This window comes from Nuphar pumila, chromosome 4 (genome assembly GCF_984573655.1).
Source record: "Nuphar pumila chromosome 4, dmNupPumi1.hap1.1, whole genome shotgun sequence".
Classification (NCBI taxonomy): domain Eukaryota; kingdom Viridiplantae; phylum Streptophyta; class Magnoliopsida; order Nymphaeales; family Nymphaeaceae; genus Nuphar; species Nuphar pumila.
The window spans coordinates 28,030,464-28,050,117 of record NC_143252.1 but is presented as its reverse complement, the minus strand read 5'-3'; the positions used below and the strand labels follow the sequence as shown (position 1 = coordinate 28,050,117).

The 19,654-nt window shown below is 37.3% G+C and overlaps 1 protein-coding gene across 1 annotated transcript in view; it reads right to left on the bottom strand.

The window, feature by feature from the left end:
* Positions 1–439: 439 nt before the first annotated feature.
* LOC149839743 (soluble inorganic pyrophosphatase 4-like) overlaps positions 440–19,654 on the bottom strand; it is a 34,374-nt gene continuing 15,159 nt past the window's right edge. The window contains exons 2-9 of the mRNA XM_090002790.1: positions 16,757–16,898; positions 16,582–16,610; positions 3,049–3,114; positions 2,862–2,969; positions 2,397–2,462; positions 2,185–2,305; positions 1,873–1,954; positions 440–663 (exon numbers count right to left, since the gene is read on the bottom strand). Of these exons, the coding sequence (XP_089858916.1) occupies positions 621–663; positions 1,873–1,954; positions 2,185–2,305; positions 2,397–2,462; positions 2,862–2,969; positions 3,049–3,114; positions 16,582–16,610; positions 16,757–16,889 (648 nt within the window). The 5' untranslated portion in view covers positions 16,890–16,898 and the 3' untranslated portion in view covers positions 440–620. The remainder of the gene's footprint in view (positions 664–1,872; positions 1,955–2,184; positions 2,306–2,396; positions 2,463–2,861; positions 2,970–3,048; positions 3,115–16,581; positions 16,611–16,756; positions 16,899–19,654) is intronic.

The following is a 19,654-nucleotide window of genomic DNA, read 5'->3' as shown; positions in this document are numbered from 1 at the left end:
ACGGCTCTGAAAGTTCTGAAACATAAGCAGTCCAACATGATGATTGGGCGCTATTTATCTATCTAGAAGATGAACGGCATCAGGGACCCTTGTTGAGAGTAATACCGTCAAGGTGGGGAAGACCTGATTCGCATACAAAGTCTGAGCATGGTAAAAAGCAACTCCAATATCTGATTTAGGGGCAGTTTTTTATACTCCCACTCAAGGGAAGCCTCTTTCCCTTGAAAGAGCCACTTTGAAGGGAAAATGCTTCCCCAAGGGAAAGGAATGAACCCATTTTGACAGGAAATCCATTTTTTTGCATTTATTACAAGGTCCCATCATATATTTCTCAGAGACATGTTTGTTTCACACTTTGTAGGAAAGAGGCCCTGTTTCCTAGGAAAGAGAGCATCTTTCATAGGAAAGGGCATGAAACAATCCTCTAAGGAAAACCAAATTGATCAGGAATTGGCTGTGGTTGACTTTCAATTGAATCCATGAGTTCAAGTCACATATTAGAAAACACAGTATGGATACGAGAATTCAACATATACCCCTACAAATATCATCTTTATCAAAATCCAACTATAATAATTTATATATCCTCCCTCAAGATCCATGCTTGAAAGAGCAGCCATCTACCTCCTTAGATTCTCTACAATGTATGTCGCATAGAGATCCCTGCACAACAAAGCCTAGATCAGTCACTAAAAGATGATGAGCATCAACATCTTGGAGCAGTTATCAGGCATCTCATAGGTATACAAATAATAACATTGCCGGCATCCTCAACGATACATAGCACCCATGGTTGTAAATACAAAGATAGTGGATGTTTTTTTTGCTTAAACTGTTAAACCCCCAGAAGCTTATGTAAAGATGACCTTGCCTGGCATCACACACAAGGGTGACCAACCAGGGAAATGTACCAGCCAATTTGAGCATGGCTTGGTTTTTTACCACATCTCCTGAATAGAACATATAATCTGAATGACCAAAATAGATCATTTGATACAACAATATGACGATCAAATACATTTCTCCAGGTGATCTTTTTCTTTGAGACAGTGCTGCTTCTCAGGAAAGAAACATTGACCGTTTATTATATGATCCATCCATCTCTGAAGAAACGGTATAAATGCATTTTTCCCTCCATAAAAACTACACAATGCCATATTTATGCAATTTTCTTCTGGATAGAAGACACGAGGGGATGGTTACAGGGTGCAACCCAACTCAAGTGTAGGCTACTTGAATGCATCAAGCTTGTGGCCAATGTGTATGGACCAAGGTTGCCAGACTAGGAAGCGGAAGCGGAAGCGGAAAACGATACGGGAACCGAAAGAGAGAAACAATGCATTTTAAAATGTACAAGAAGCGGGAAGCAAGGAATAAAAAAGCAATATAAGAATTGAATGGGAATCAAAATGCAACATAAATAAAAACTAAAATAAAAGTGATCATTCTTAAATTTCATGATTTTTTAGTGTAAGAATTAATTTTTTAACAAAATCTAAAAATGATGATTGCCAATTTAGAGAAAGTGAGAAGCATGAGAGGAAACACAAAAACATGAAAAGTAGAGTGAGAAAACATATAAGAAAAATAGATGATGCGTGTGAAAAGAATAGGAGAAGTGTGGGAGAATCGAGATTCCCATCAAGTTTCGGAAGCGAGAAGTATCGCACTTCCGAAACGAGTTTCGGGGAAGCGGGCTTCCCACCTATCTAAGAAGCTTCAGGTAACTCTGGTATGGACAATGATGGATCTAGAAACAGGCAACATCACCACAGTATCTACCAAGGTCTTTAAAGCAGTTATCAGATATGCATACAACCAAACAAAGTACAAAAAGTAAGGTAACATTATAAAAGTGGAAAGCAGCCTTACATTGAGTGTTGAATGGCTTCAAAGGCAGAAGAGGCTGGCAGGAAATCATTCACTGCAACTTCTTTGTTTTCATTCTTCTTGTCTGATTTTAAATTTGATCAAAGGAAAAAAAAATTCATGTCACAGAGAGAGAGAGAGAGAGAGAGAGAGAGAGAGAGAGAACAGCTCCAAAACATTATCTGAAGTTACACTTCCCTTGGAGATTTAAATGAATGAACCAGTGCTCTTGCCATGTCATAGTAATGTGGTAAAAACATGAGAATGATGATGTTATTGGCATTCATATGCAATTTGACAAATAATAAAGGATACAGTCTTCGAAAAAGCGTCTGATTTCAGCTAAGCGGTGAGGAGGTAGCTCCTTGATGTCTGTATAGTGCCGGTATTCGGGATCATCAGCACAAACTGCAATGATTTTATCATCTTTTTCTCCCTATATCACAAAACACTTAATCCATGAGGACCGCCTCCAACAAAGAGATAAAGAGAACAGGAAGATAGATCAAGCAGTCCCCACATAGCACCTGATCAATCATAGGCATGAGTCCTATAGCTTTAGCTCGCAAAAAACAGCCTGGAAGAACAGGTTCCTGTAAAATTCAAAGGGAAATTCAAAAGAGAATTCTTATATTGTTTTCAAGAAAAAGAAATTGCAAGAATATGTCTATGAAACTGCACCATCAAGAAAAAGGAATTGCAAAGTTATCCAAGAGAATAAAAACTAGAAGTTGATTATGCATTCCAGGGCAGCAAGAAAGTAACCAGAATACAAGTTGTTACGTGCAGTATGTATTGACCAAAATCAGTATGAGTTAGCTAAATAGGTCATATTCAACATTATCCCTAGAAGGGACTAAAAATGTAAGTCACCACTTCAGCACCAAGACAAATCAGTTTTAGTTGAATCTTTAGTCAATCCTCCAGGCCTCTAAATATTGTGTTTCCAACTTGTTATAAAACCTAGGTAGGTTAAAAAATGAACTCTTTACCTGCATAATGACTAAGACATCCATGGGATCACTGTCCTCACAAAGTGTACGCGGGATAAAGCCATAGTTCTGAGGGTACACAACTGATGAGTATAATACACGGTCCACCTGCATGCATGAATATCACATTAATAGTCCAGCAGACACAAAAAGAGCTCCTAGAAATAAAAAAGAGTACTATAATTACCTTAATCAGACCTGTTTTCTTGTCCAGCTCATATTTTACCTTGCTACCTTTTGCAATCTCCACAACCTAAAGAAGTCAACCATTTGGATGTTACCAGCCAAGCTTTACTGATGCATGTTCTCCAAAAAACATAACAGAAGAAGCATAAAATAAATCAAAGACATGAATAATACATAACATTATGGGTTGCTGGTCTCCCGACATTCTACAGAGAAGAAACCAGGATGAGCTGGGCATTACTCTGGGTGAAATTATTTTAGTAAGTTAAGGCCGTTTGTATACATAAGCAGCTTCACCTTTAGGCAACTCAAAACATAAGATGCAGGATAGCTGGCTTCCCCAAACCACAACAGGCACACACACACACACACACACACACACACACACACACACACACACACGTGCGTGTGTACACATACGCATGCATACAGCCCAGGTTCAAAAACATTGGACTCCCTAAAATCCTTATGCATTATAACTGGCAACTTAAAACAAACATTAATTGCTGAATGTGGTACTGGTTGAGGCAAAATTAAGATAAAATTTAAGGCATACCTAGGGCTGGTAAACAAGTTGATAGAACTGAACAAGGCACGTGTGGGCTCGGCTCATTTATCAGTAGATTGAGCTCGTGTTCGTGTTTAGCTGAGCAAAGCTCAAGCTCGGCTTGTCCCTGAATGAGACGAGCCAAACACGAGCTGGCTCGTGTAAAAACATTTCATGTTATTTATACATGGAATATATATATATATATTATTTATTACACTTAATAGTTCATATTTTATGTATATATTTTGAAAAAGTACGGTTCATTATATTTTTGGGTCTGGACATTACACCAGACCCGTGTCCATGTTGTGTATAGTATACATTGTATTCTGGGTCTGGATATTATACCAGACCCGGACCCATATTGTATAACCAAACACTATTTATACATGTTTTAGGTCACGATTTCATTATTGAAATCGTGACAGCCGCAACCCTCATTTTCTTTGCTTTCTCTTTCTCACAGGGCAGATTCTCAAGAGAAATCTCACATGGTATCAGAGCGGAGATCCACCTAGGATTCGAAGGGGCCTCCAAGAAAGGTACGACCAGAACCAGAGATTTGAGGTTTTGATTTCTTATTTCTCTCATCTTCTTCACTTTCGTTTCTCCAAAAAAAAAGGGTTCGACCAGACTCGTTTCCTATGTCTCTTTTCTGGTGGATTCATGTCTCACGTGAAGTCCAATACCATCACGTCTAACGTGAATCCCTTAAGTATCAAAAAAATTTCACATGGCTCCTGTTTCACGTGAATCCCCAAAGTTGATCCCCTCAGTCTGATCTGGTATTGGAAATATATTCAAATATTTTCCAATATTCGATTCTTCCCCTTCTCCTGGTATATCCAGATCTGATCGTGCCTTTGCACCAGATCTGGATCACTTCCCTTCTGCGCATTCTTCTTCTTCGTCTGGGGGCATTCTTCCTTTTGCTGTTTTTTTTTTACAGAAGTTTTCAATCTGATCCTATTTCTATCCAGCGTCTTCATCTTCAGTCTGTTTCTCCCCGCTGATACAACTGACATTCACATAGCGGTTGTCTGCCCACATCATATTCATCTACGTTTTGTCTAAAACACAGTCAGTTTAATATAAAAAAAAAACTCTGTTCAGTGTGTGGATCATTCTTATTGCATCAATCTCAAACCTAGGAAAGGAAAATTCTGACCTGCTTCCTTTTTTGAATCTGACAGTCTCCGATGGACTGTTTCTTAAGGTTGCTCAGCCGCAAAAAAAAAAAAGTAACCAGCACCCTTCTCAGGCAATAGACTGAGCACCTAAGCTTTTCTTCTCTCCATTTCTTTCATGGATTCTCATTTTTCTCAATCAAGTCTTTCTTCGAGTTTTCTCAATCAGCTTGTTTCCGAAAAGTTAACCACCTCAAACTTCTTGATTTGAAAAAGACAAATCATTCCTTTTATAAGGAGCCAAAGTCTCTTAGGTCACCTGGATGAAACCACTCCAGTCCCGCTAGAATTTGTTACGAGAGAAGAGAAAGATGATAAAAGGGCAAGTTCAATTGTGTATGTCAAAAATGCAGAATATCTCAACTGGGAAAGGAGAGACCAATCAATAGTTGCATACATCACATCTACCTTGTCGCAAGAGGTTCTTGTTGCAATTCCTGACAATTGTACAACTCTGCAACTCTGAGAGAGATTGGTTCAGACGTATTCACAAGTCTCACGGGCGAAGATGGTTTTCCTTAAGAGAGAATTTCAGATGCTGAAAAATGACTCCATGACCATCATGGAATATCTAAACAAGATGAAGACTATCACAGATCAACTTGCAGTTATAGAATGTGCACTGAGTGACAGTGATATGGTGCAACAAACTCTGAGTGGATTGGGATCCGACTATAATATGATCGTCACTTCACTACTGTGTCCGCCTGCTCTTCCTACTTTTGATGAGTTGCGAGCTAAATTGATCCAGTATGAAATGACTCTGAAGGGATTTGCTGAAGAAACCCACATTTATACAAATTCTCAAGAAGTTTTTGCCATAGGGGTGACTTATGGTCGAGGAAGGGGGCGAGAGGGACAAGGGCGAAATGGACACGGAGGACGTGGATTGCTTCCCACTCCAAATATGTTGATCCATGCTTAGGGACAAAAATCTATCCCCACTTGCTTTCTTTGTAACAAAAGGAGGCATATTAAAGCGAATTGTTGGCACAATCCTGAAAATAAAGGAAAGACTCCACAGTCCGAACAAAAAAAAAAGTCCAACAACATCAGAGACAGTGGAGAGCTTAGAGATCTGTTGATATCTGCCTTGTCAGAATTGAATTTAAAGCAGAATGATCAAGGAACTTGGTTCGTCGACTCAGGGGCAGCAACTCACGTGACTGGCGATGCAGGTAAACTTTCTAAACCTATTCCTTATTTTGGCAAAAGTAAGATTGTCACTAGAGATGGATCCTACCATTCTGTTTCTCATATTGGAAAATCTGTCATTCCCATGTCATATTCTACTCCTGAACTTTCTGATGTCCTGCATGCTCCAAATATCAAGAAAAATATTGTCTCTGTTTCTAAACTTGTCGATGATAATCATGCTTCAGTCGAATTCACTCCCTTCTCTGTGCAGGTCAAGGACCTTCGCACGAGGGAAATGTTTTTAGTATTTCTGAATGTAATAAACCTTACCTATGACACAGTCGGTTAGGACATTGTGAGAGTCATTTTATTGAGAAACTTGTTTCTAATAATCTCATTCCAAAAGAAAGTCTCAATGTGGATGAGAAAAGTCAGAAGTGTTCCAGTTGTCTTTTATGCAAAAGTCAGTTATTGCTTTTCATTCTGTTAATAAGAGAGCTTCAAAGCCTTTTGAGATAATATGTTCTGATGTATGGGGACCTGCCCCGATTGTCTCTGAATCCGGAAGCAAATACTACTTAATTTTTGTTGATAGCTACTCTCGATACACCTGAATATATTTCATGAAGAATAAGTCAGAAGTTTTCCTTTTGTTCCAAAACTTACTTTTTTTAGTAAAAAATCAATTCTCTGAGTCCATCCAATTCTTCCAATGTGATGGAGGTGGGGAGTTCTCATCTAGTGACTTTATTTCTTTTCTTCAAAATAATGGGATAGGAAGAAGGGTGTCCTGCCCACACACACCTCAACAAAATGGGATTACTGAGCGAAAACACAGGCATATTGTCGAAAGTGCCATGAGTATGCTCCATGACAGTAATCTTCTCATTAATTTGTGGACAGAGGCCTTCCATTCTGCCGTACATGTGATAAATAGATTGCCTATGGTTGTTTCGAAAAATAAGTCTCTTTATTACTGTCTTTTTCGGGTTCATCCCAGTTATCATGATTTACGTGTCTTCAGTTGTGTTTGTTATGTGCACATTGATCAGTCCCTGAGGAACAAGTTTCAGGACAAGGCTCAAAAATGTAGATTTGTGGGATATGCAGATGACTACAAAGGATATAGGTGTTATGATCCCGCCAACAGACGTATCAGAATATCAAGAAATGTTGTCTTTGATGAACAAAATTTTGATCACCAAGCTGGGACAACGGATATGTCCTCTACCACAATTGAAGTTTATTATCCTTGGATGAATTCAGAACTTTTTGCTAGTTCTGATGCAGTCTGTGCTCCAGATTGTGTGCAGCAGGATGGAAAAATGTTCGAGACTATTGGCACATCGGGAGCACAGAATGGGGAAGAAGTACCATCATCGGTACCGAGCAGATACAAGCGCATTTCCTATACTAGACAGAGAACGACAACGTCTGGCCCTTTAAATCGCGCCCTAGTAGCTGCACCTACTTCATCTCATACTCTCGAGGTCAGAAGATCGAATCGCATGCAACATCCTATTGATAGGTGGGTCAGCTATAACAACTTCTCATTTGATTTTCAGCTTTTCTTAACTGCCGTTAATAAGGAAGATGAACCTATCATGTACTATCAGACAACCACTTCTGCCAAATAGGTAGAAGCCATGAATGATGAAATCCAGGCCTTACATGAATGTGGAACTTGAGAAATTATCCCTAGATCACCTGACAAAAATGTTATTGGAAGAAACTTAGTCTCTTGTAGTAGAAAACAAAAGGTTGTCGCTAGATCAAGCACTGAGGCTGAGTATAGATCCATGGCTGCTGCTACTGCCGAAGTCACATGGGTCAGGCATTTACTAACTGAAGTGGGAGAAACGATTTCTCGTTCTACCTTGTTGTGTGACAATCAAAGTGCTCTCAACATGTCATTCAATCCAGTACATCACAGTTGTGCTAAGCATATTGAGATCGACCAACATTTTGTAAGACAAAAGGTTGCAGAAAAGGAGATCGAGCCTGAATTTGTTAATACTGAAAAACAAGTTGCAGACATATTTACAAAGAGCATGACAAAAGATCGTTTTTGGATGCTTAAAAGCAAGTTGTTCACGGTTTAAGACCATGATCAACTTGAGGGGGGGTAAAAAAGTACGGTTCATTATATTTGTGGGTCTGGACATTACACCAGAACCGTGTCCATGTTGTGTATAGTATACATTGTATTTTGGGTCTGGATATTATACCAGACCCGGACTCATATTGTATAACCAAACACTATTAATACATGTTTTAGGTCACGATTTCATTATTGAAATCGTGACAGCCGCAACCCTCATTCTCTTTGCTTTCTCTTTCTCACAGGGCAGATTCTCAAGAGAAATCTCACATATTTTTCATGCATCCTACTCTTTGTATATATATTTTATGCATTCTTTATTATATATATATATGTATATATGAACTCTTTCGAGACGAACCAAGCTGAACAACCTATGTTCTAGTTCGACTCGTTTAAGCTAAATGAGCTGCTTATAGCTCATCTCACCAACTATACAAACTGATCACGAACGAGTTTGTGATGAGTCAAACCGAACTGAGTCACGAGCTGTCCGGTTTGTTTACCAGCCTTAGGCATATCACAATAAATACCAATATGATACAACATGACCAAGTAATGAAAAGATGTCCAAAAGAGATGAAGACATTGGTAGTAAACAGGACATTCATAAAAGTGATTCCAATAAACATATAGAAAAGAATAAAGTGGACCAGAACAAATAACAAAGGGGGATTGACCACGAAAAGCATTGGGCACCAATAAGAAAAGTGATCAATCGCATACCTATCAAACTATGTCACACTAACTCTTAAAACGGGTTGCCGGCCCAGCGTTGTCAACCATATACCTAACAAACTATGTCACATGGACTCTTTAAATGGGCTGCCGCACCCGTGTCGATGCGATGCAACGCGGGTGCGGCACCTGGTGCGGTCAACCCGTACCCAGGGTCATATTTGACCAAAATAGACTCGGTCAACTCTGACCGAGTCTATTTTTGTCAAGGTTGTAAATATCGTATCGTAACCCATATCTATCAGACCCAAAATAAGATATGTATCGTATTGTAAAAAAATGTAAATTTTGAAAAAAAAAATTATAAAAAATAGCAAAAAACCTAAAATTTCATAACACACAAAACAATGATGAAATGCACAAAATGTAACCATAAATCACATATGAAGCATTTATGCCTTTATGAGCTACATAAGACACCACCAATCATCAACTATCTAACAAGAACAATGCAAAATATTAATAGGTTTTTTTTATCTTAACCCACTTATTTGAGTGAAAAATGGTGGACATGCACTCTTACTTGATGAAGTTGCAAAAGCCTTCTCCCTTGCGCACAGGTTGGCCCCCAAATCGCTCTCACAACTCATACGATATGGATACGATACATGCTCGTATCGCGATATGAGTATGTATCATATCATTTTTCTAAAAAGTAATAATATGTATCGTATCGTATCATACGATACAAACAACATTGATTTTGGTCCAAATTTTAAAAAATATGGGTTGGGGTGAGGTTTAGGGTATAATCACGCCATAACCCCCCCCCCCCCCCCCGGACCCCTTCTCCTCACCTCCCCTCTTTGACTCCTCCTCCTCGACTCCTCTTTTCTAACAACGATGACAAAGGGCCCCCTCCCTAACTCCTCTTCTCCTCCTCTTTAGACGGCAAAGACGAAGGCGGCTTAGGTACCTCTCTCTCTGTTCCTCCTCTTCTTCCTCCTTTGCATCATCTTTTCTTTCTTCTTCTTCCTTCTCCTTGTTTTGTCCTTTTTCTTCCTTCTCCTCTTTCGACGACGGCAAATATATATATATATATATATATATATATATATATATATATATATATATATATATATATATATATATATATATAACTAAGATAGTAACTAGGTTAGGTTAGTTAGGATTTCTTTTTTTTAGTTGGGTGGGACTAGTCAACCCATAGAGTTGTTAGGAGTCCAACAGCTCTATTTAGAGCCGTTAGACCCCCCAACGACTATCCCTTTTTGAGATCCTACTTTATGTATAAATAAGGGGCAAAACCCCCACATTATGTATGCTTCTTGCATGAGCATTAATTAATAAAATATCATTTTTTATCCCTTTTGTTTGCCCCTTTAGTGAGTGTTTGTGTGTAAGCCCATCTTGTGGCTTGTGTGTGTTTTTGGTGAAACTCTTTTGAGTGTCCACAATGTTGTTCTTGGTGAACATCTTCGGAGGATCTTGTTTCTTTTCATGGTATTAGAGCTTGAAGATCAAGTTGATTTTTCGATGCATTGGGAAGCATGTCACTCAAGATTTTGAAGAGATAAAGTCTCTTTTGCAAAGTTCACTTAAGTGCTTGTGAGATTGTGGTGCTCTCTTAGTGGTGGAGTGCTCCTGTGTTCGTGCTTTTCATTAGAGGTGCTCTCTTTGTGGTAGAGTGCTCGTGATTTTTTTTTCTTTCTTCTCCCTCTCAATCTTCTATTCTCTTTTTTAGCCCTTGTAAACATGGATGACAATGATAATGTCACCCTAAAACCCATCATGCTCAATGAAACAAACTTTGTAACATGAGCTTCTATCATGAAGCACTTCATATGAGAAAAATGGTTATGGAGATTAGTGGATGGATCAGATTTGGAACCCAAACTAATTCTTACTAAGATAGAAAGAGAAAAAGAATTACCTCTTATGGAAGCAGAAAGGACCAAGGCTATGGTCTCCTATGAGAAAAAAATGAAAAAGTAGAGAATAGGGCATGCCAAGATTACTTCTTGGCTCATTAATAGTGTTGACATCAAGAAGTGCTCGAGTCTTGCTAAATTTGAACATGCAAATAAAGCATGAGACTATCTTAAGAGAATGTACTATCTTAAAGATATTGTTCATGTTTGCAATTTGCAAGGCAAAGTGTGTACTATGACTCAAGGAGGAAAAAGTATTAGAGAATACTTTAGTGAGTTGTCCAATCTTTGGAATGATTTGGCTCTTCTTGAGCCACAATGGCATTGCCCCAAAGATATAGAAATCTGCCAAAAACATTGATGCAGAACATTTCTATCAATTCATCAATGGTTTAAGGCCAGAGTTTGAGTCTACTTAATCGGTTATTCTTTGTAGAGGGAAAGTCCCTTCTATTGAAGATATTATTGAAGAACCAAGTATGGAGAAAAATATACAAAAAAAAGACATTTAAAGATGATGGTGACTCAGTCCTGGCGGTGTATAGGCCAGAAAACTATGTTCATGCTTACAAACCACCACTTTATGGAAGACCGAACAACAAGCAGCATAAAAGACAAGACAATGACTTTGAGAAGAAGAAAATTATGTTACTATTATCGTGAACTAGGACATGTCAAGACATATTATCCTAAATAGAAGAAACCCTACGAGAAGAAGGTAGCCTCGGTTACACAAGAAGCGAGTCCAAAGCTTCATAAGAATCAAACATCATGAGCATGTCTTTAAGTCAACTTGTTGAAGCCCTTCAACCTTTACACAAAAGAGCTCCATCAACCGGAGTCGCAGTCTCTTCAGTTGGCATCTCTGTCCCTAGTAAGTCTCCTTGGCTTCTTGACTCAGGTACCTCTTTTCATATGACACCAAATTATGATATTTTATCCAAATGTCGTAACTCAAGTGGGTCAAACGTTTTTCCTGTTGCTGGAAAATCCCTTGAGATTAAGGGAATAAGAAATTTTGAAAATGTTTCAAAAAGATTTTTTATTCCAAAAATTAGATATATTCCTAAACTAAACTTAAATCTTTTGTTTGTTTATCAATTATCTGACCATGGGTATATATAATGTTTTCTTTTTCTTCTAGTGGTTGTCGGGTGCAGGATCGCCAGTCAAGAAAGTTGATTGGGAAAGACCATAAAAATGAGGTTTATAATACATGGATTTTTTGGAAATACCCAAGAATATTTTTTGTTGTAATATTCATAAACTGAATTTGGATTTATGGCATAAAAGACTTGGCCATCCTAATGTATTCAAAATCCAACACTTTCCAAATATGAAATTTTTTTGTAATATTGAAAATTTTACTTGTGAATATTGTATTCTTGGCAAAATGAAAAGATTGTCATTTCAGAAAAGAACTTTTGTCTCTACACAACCGCTTAAGTTAGTACATTCGGATGTTTGGGGTCCAACACCTATTATATCTAAGGGTGGGTTTGCATATTATGCCATATTTGTTGATGATTTTACTAGACACACATGGATCTACTTTCTCAAACATAAATCTAAAGTTTTTTCATATTTCAAATATTTCATAAATTGGTTAAAAATAAATTTCAACAAGATATATCTATCTTTCGTATTGATTCAAGGGGATAATTTTTATCAAAAGATTTTAAAGATTATCTAGAATCAAATGGCATCACACACCAAAGATCATGTCCCTACACTCCTCGACAAAATGGCTTAGCTGAAAGAAAATATAGGCACATCATCAAAACCACAAGAACCTTATTTATCTCAAACCAAGAATTTAAAGAATTTTGGGCCGCAACCACATTGACTACAGTTTTATCTTATTAATAGAATGCCATCTGTCTTCCTGAGAAATATATCACCAGTTAAGAAACTTTTCAAACTCACTCCTGATTATTCAAGATTAAGAGTTTTTGGATGCAAATGTTTTATTTTTATAGATAAAAATGATAATTTTTCTCCTCGCTCTATTTCTTTTGTATTAGTGGGATATGCAAATAACTAAAAAAGCTGTAGATGCTTTGACTTTAAAAATAAAAAATATATGTTTCAAGAAATGTATCTTTCTTAGAAAAAGAAAAGGAAAAATTCTTTGAATCTGAAAATCCTAAGGAACCCATTGAGTATTCTTTTATGTTGGATCTAATTCCAAAGTTTGATGATAGTATTGTTGATCGTGATGAAGATCAGGATATCAGTAATGATCTGGTAAGTGAAGAAGAATATCATGGTAATAAAATGAGAAAAGAACAATCTCAAGACTGTATCCAATATTTCAGGCGAGTATTTTCGAACATCCTTGTGCACTAGAAAAATATACTAATGATGAAAACTATGAAGAAATACAAACTAGATCATCTAGAGTATCTAAACCCCCTGGAAAATTTGTGTCCTATGAGTCATTTTCACCTTGATATATTCCTATATAGAACCCGCAAACCACGTTGAAGCAAAGAAATATTCTAAATGGGTAGAAGCCATGAGGGTAGAATTGAATACTTAAAAAAAGGTGAATACTTGAACTATCCAAGATATTCTCATAGGAAATAAACTCATAGGTTGTTGATGGGTATATAAGATAAAAACCAAGAATGATGTAACTCTTAAAATATACAAAGCTAGGTTAATTGCCAAGGGATACTTTCAAGAGTATGAAATATATTATGAGAAAACATTTGCTCCTGTTGCTAGGATAACCACAGTTAGAACTGCAGTAGCCCTTGCTTCTGTAAAAAAATGGTTTATATATCAAACGGATGTTAAGAATGCATTTCTAAATGAAAAATTAATTGAAGAAGTATATATGGAAGCATCGCCTGGTATAATCATTCATAAAGGAAAAGCTCTTCGGTTGGATAAGGCTTTGTATGACCTTCAAACAAGCTCCAAAGGCTTGGTATGATAGGTTTAGTCAAGTTATACTTAATGTTGGATTTCAATCTTGTTTAATTAACACAATTTTATTTGTTAAGATTTCTGATGTAGGTATTATTATTATTCTCTTCTACGTGGACGATGTGATCATCATTGAAAGTGATAAACAGATAGTTGAACATATTAAAGAGCTTCTTAAAACTCATTTTGAAATGACTGGTTTGAAATTTTTGATTTTTTTTTTATAGAAGTTTATTCTTCCAGAAGATATTTGTTGATTCAATCTAAATTTGCTTTAGATATTGTTGTCAGGTCCGGTATCTCAGATGATAAGGTCGACACTCCTAAAGTTGTCAATGTCTAAATGAAAATTGATGATAGGAAACCACTTGAAAACCCAACACCTTACAGACAACTTATCGGGGCACTGTCACATCTCTCAATTATAAGGCCAAACATTACGCATGCAATCACACACTGAGCCAGTTTCAGCAAGTTCCCACCACTGTTCATATGGGAGCAATTTTGCACATTATTAGATATATCAAAACTTCTATTTTTTGAGGACTTTTCTAGTCTTCTTATTCCTTATCCTCAGATTTACTTGCTTATGCAAACTAAGGAGGAGACCCCAATAACTGACACTCAACTATTGATTTTTGTGTAATTTTAAGTGACTCATTGATCTCCTGCAGGTGTAAGAAGCAGTAGAAAGTTTTTCTCTCTTCAACACTGAAGTCGAATACTAAGTCATGGCTACAACCACTATGAAAGTGGTCCAGTTGAGAAGATTTGTTGGCTGACATGGGCATTAAAATTCAAGGAGCATCACAACTTTGATGTGAAAACAAAAGTTTAATCTAATCGCCAACAACCAGACTTTACACGAATGAACCAAACACATTGAGATGGATTGTCACTATGTACGAGAGGAGCACCTACATAACAACATTGATCTTCCCTATGTTACTTCAGAATATCAATTGGCAAATTTTTTCATCAAACCTCTCACTGCTCCTAGATTTCACTTTCTCTTAGGAAAACTTTTGGTTATCCAATCATAAGATTGAGAGGGAGTGTTAAAAATGTAAATATATATATATATATTTGTATATATATATTTGTATATATATATATATATTTGAATATAACTAGGATAGTAACTAGATTAGGTTAGTTAGGATTTCTTTTTTGTTTTTTAGTTGGGATGGGACTAGGCAACAAAGGTTGACTAGTCAACCCATAGAGTCGTTGGGAGTTCAACGACTCTCCCTTTTTAAGCTCCTACTTTGTGTATAAATAAGGGGAAAACCCCCCACATTATGTATGCTTCTTGCATGAGCATTGATCAATAAAATATTATTTTTTATCCCTTTTGTTTGCCCCTTTAGTGGGTGTTCGTATGTAAGCCCATCTTGTGGCTTGTGTGTGTTCTTTTGGTACTTTGGTGGAACTTTTTTTAGTGTCCACATTGTTGTTCTTAGTAAACATCTTCGAAAGATTTTGTTTCCTTTCAACGACAACAACGAAGGCGGCTTCTCTCTCTCTCTCTCTCTCTCTCTCTCTCTCTCTCTCTCTCTCTCTCTCTCTCTCTTCCTTTTCCTCCTCCTTTCTTCTTCCTTCTTCTCTTGCTCCTCTCTTTCTTCTTCCTTCTCTTCCTTCCTCCTCCTCTCCTAGTTGGTGCAAGGGCTGAACCAAGGCCAACTAATAATTTTTTTTATTTCATTAGTGTTAACTTAAAATGGTTAAAAACTATATTTATATTTATATATACCCTGCCTGCACCCCAACACCCAAGTTTTTTTAAAGTGCCGCATCGCCGCATCCGTGCCCGTATCTACACCCGCACCTATGTGATATAGCTGACAAAATACTAGTGATATCACACAAACCTCAAACAACAACAATAATGACGAGGAAGATGGATTTTATTACACTTTTCTTCACAATTTAGTGCATTCTATCATCTTAATGCTGCAGAATATCATCTTCGTTATTTCAAAATTTCAACATAAAAAAGTTATATTAAATAAGCTATATAGCACAACACAACCAACTGAGCTGAAACAAAAAGTTACGAAGTACAAAAGTAAAGCTGAAAATAAAAATTTACCATAGTTCTACATGAAAAAACAATGACATACTGATGATCATGATCAGTATTGGGTAAACTTTATGATTTATTGGTGCAATGAGCTAAGGTTACGGATACTTTAGTTTCAATTTCTAAACTCTAACATTTAATTAGTTAATATTTATTCCTTTTGTTCATGAGCATAAATAACCATATATGGATACTGAATTCTTGTGAACTAATCAGAAAAGGCATTAACACATTTTGAAAAGATAACCAATTCAACTATGGAAGCAAGAGAGAGAGAGCATTAAAAAAAGGACTAACAAATGTTGACTTGGAAAAGAAAAAGTAAGTTGAACATGTTGCCTGGGCAGATTTCACCAAGCACCCAACCTAATCAGGCATCAATTTTAGACATTAAATTCGGTAACTATTTCATCAGCATGTTGAGTAAATGACTCTAAATGCCTGTGATCCAAGATGAATTTTTTATATTAAACTGCAGGTCAAGAATGACAAAATTAATATGTTTTCACGTCCAGACTCTAGACAGTAAGTCATGCATTCACAGGAGTTCCAATGTCACCTGCATTGCAAACACATTCTCCAACATGACCACTAATGATTAACTCTTACAAGACAGAACGGAGGCAAAGGATACACTGAATTCTCAAAATGACTAATTATGTAAAGAAGGGATCAAATTAAATTCTTGAGCATACAAGTCTTTAATTTGAAATCTTTGCATTAACAGCATAACAATAAAATTAGTCTTTGGATATTTAACAATACACTCAGAGTCTTTAACCAAATGTTTTTCTCATAATCAAGTAATAAAATTCAAAAGCTAATCTAAAAAAAACAGAAAACATACTGTCACATATTTAATCAATTGCAAGCTATTGAATTGAAGGCCATTGAAATTGAAGATTTTCTTACACAATTGAAAATGGTAGGAGCTCCAGGTCCTGCATCCACAACATCAAATATAAAGTGAGACTAAATGGCAGCAACATAAAATATAGATTGTATTGAACTCAACAGCCTCAATTACTACAAAGAGAAAATCTAGAAAACAAAGGTTGAAAATACTAGTTGTGACAAGGAAACATACCTATCTCAAGATCATGCCAGGGATGAGCAGCAACAGACCTTCTGGACAAAGATGAGAGTATCCTCTCATTGAGAGGAGGATGTGTATGGTTAGCATCGTTAGATTTGATTGTGTTTTCAAGTGGTGAAGACATCTCTACAACCTGAAAATAGAAATCTTGTCACAATTATTTTCATATATAATAGTATCAAATAGTCAATTATCTTTATCTTTTAACATGTGTAACTATAGTTACCATAAAGTTTCTTAAAATGTTGCAAACTTGTTTTGGAAGCCTGAAACTGCATATTCCTCTCGTGCTTCTGAAGCATATTGTGTGTGTGTATTAGGGCGCAGTTTCAAGGTAAAGAAGTATATTTTGTGTGTGTATTAGTGTGCAGTTCCAAAGGGTGCTTCTAATATCTAATTAGTTTGTTTTCGTAGGAAAAGAAGTAAGTTTCCCTTTTTAGGAAGTGAGATTCTCATTAAGATTTTGTGTGTTTACAATGTGTTTGTATGTATGTACATCTGCATGTTATTATGTATGTATGTATGCATAGCTATACCTCGACCCATAATTTTAAAATTTTCCATGTAAGACCATACATACCCACACATGTACCTATTATTAAGATGAATAGGGACTCTATGAGTCCAGCATGTAAGAAGATGCATATGAGAAATCCTATGAGATTGACTCGTATTAATTCAAATAGAAAAGAAGATAAGAACCAAGTTCCTTGTAACAACCAAACTCGTGTGATTGAAAGCCCTCATGTAACGTGTGGTGAACAGGACTCTTTATGTAACAAATCTTATAAATAAGCTATGTCACACGGACTCGGCTAGGGAGGCGCCGCACCCGAGTCGACACGCCCCGACACGGGTGCGGCTTCGGACATGACCCGGACTCGGTCAACGAGTCGGACTCGGTCAACGAGGCCGAGCCCGTCCTTGTTTTGGACTCGGTCAACGTTGACCGAGTCCAAAAATATCCATTTTTAGGGTAAAAAACAAAAAAAAAACAATCTTTTTATATATTTTTAAAATATATATATATATATAGCATGAGTCTCAAACATAAGCCCCAGAAGAAAAAAAATTCCGGGGGGCGCTGCCCTCCTATGGCCCCCCGCCAGGGGCGGCCCCCCTGGACCCCCACCCGCTAACCGCGCAGCGGGACCCGCGCCGGGGGGAGCCCCCGGACCCCCCTTTCTGCAAGGGCAAAAGTACAATTTGCAAAGTTTATAAAAACACTCATGCTGGTGCCAAACTTTAGAGGACAATATCCACGTATATGCACACAGGATATATTATTATTATATATATATTTTTTAAAATATATATATAGCCGAGTCCTCATGTCCAAAATTTTTAAAATTGCGCCGCACCCGTGTCGCACCCGCACCCATGTGACAGTAAATAAGATCACATGATTTGAATACAGCGGCCTGGTTCACGCCCAAACAGCAACAGGCAGGAAATGGAGTCACGCCAGCTGCAACTCCACTCGATTCTGGTCACAAGCTTGACCACCAAGCTTCACGCCAATGAAGGGACAGCCTGGATTGGGGTCACGCCCACTCAGCTCCACCAGTCTTAACCCCACCAAAACTTGCAGCTCACAGTGTGCAAGCTCTCCAGTCTCCACGAACCATAGATACACAAGTTTCCAAATCCCACAAGTGCTCACGATTTTCACTATCTCAAATCACCAAGTTCTCAAGGGGGGAGACAAAACAGCCTTTCAAACACTTCATAAAATTTCAAGTAGAGGGAAAAAGTCCCTTTAAGTTTCCTTTATAGAAGAGCTTATGACAACGCTTGGCTGTCATTGGTTCTTGGTCTCACTTTCCAAGAGGCCAAGATTTGAATTGCTTTGACTCTTCCTCTTGGCTGACCAATGAGGGAGTAGGATTTGAATTTTCTTGTCACTTCTATTTTTGGTTGGACAATAAGAGAGCAAGATTTGAATTTTTTTGCCTCTTCTCTTTTTGGTTGGCCAATGAGAGAGCAACATTTGAATTTTCTTGTCTCTTCTCTCTCAAAACCCAATCATCTTCATCCACATGGCATGTGGGGGGGGGGGGGGGGGGGCTGAGATACATACATGGATCTAGATTTGGATCTAAAAATTAAAACCCTACCCATTACACCCTCTAGCACCACAAAATAAATCCTACTGGATACTAGAACTATCCGGATCCGTAGGATCCGATTCCTAGAAAAATAAAATAAAATACATATACAAATGTTTTTATGTATGTTTTCAAAAGTCACAAAATTGGAACCATACATCAAAATGGATTTTCTGAGATGCATAAAACAAAATTCTCCAAAAATGAATGTGTGAAATGATGATTCTACCCTTGAGATCCATTTGGACCCAAATGGCCCAGATTTTGGTTGAATCTTGGGTATGTCTTTCCAGATCGAGTTATCAATAACGGATCATCCTCCAACTCCTCGCATATGTGGAGATGATTTGGATGCTCTACATCAACCTATAGCTATATTCATAATGTTAAAAGAAATAAGCTTAATGAAGATCGTGTTGATACCTTTGTGTATATTCATTCGAATCTTCGATTGATTGACAGGTATAATTAAAGTGTTTTGTCATTTTGTTTGTATTAAGATAAGTGACTACTTTAGAGTTTATTTATTCTTAAGGTTGGATTTGATATTTTATGAATAATGAAGGACCCAAATGTAAATTTATTCTTTTGGCTAATCTCTATTTATACTGAAGGGGATTAGACCTAATTAAGTGATTTACGTCCGTCTCTCTCTCTCTCTCTCTCTCTCTCTCTCTCTCTCTCTCTCTCGTTTCTTATTCTTCTATTCGTTTTGCTATCTACATGGTATCAGAGCAATCGACCTTGGGAGCGTGATTTCGGGTTCTGCACCAAAGCTCGC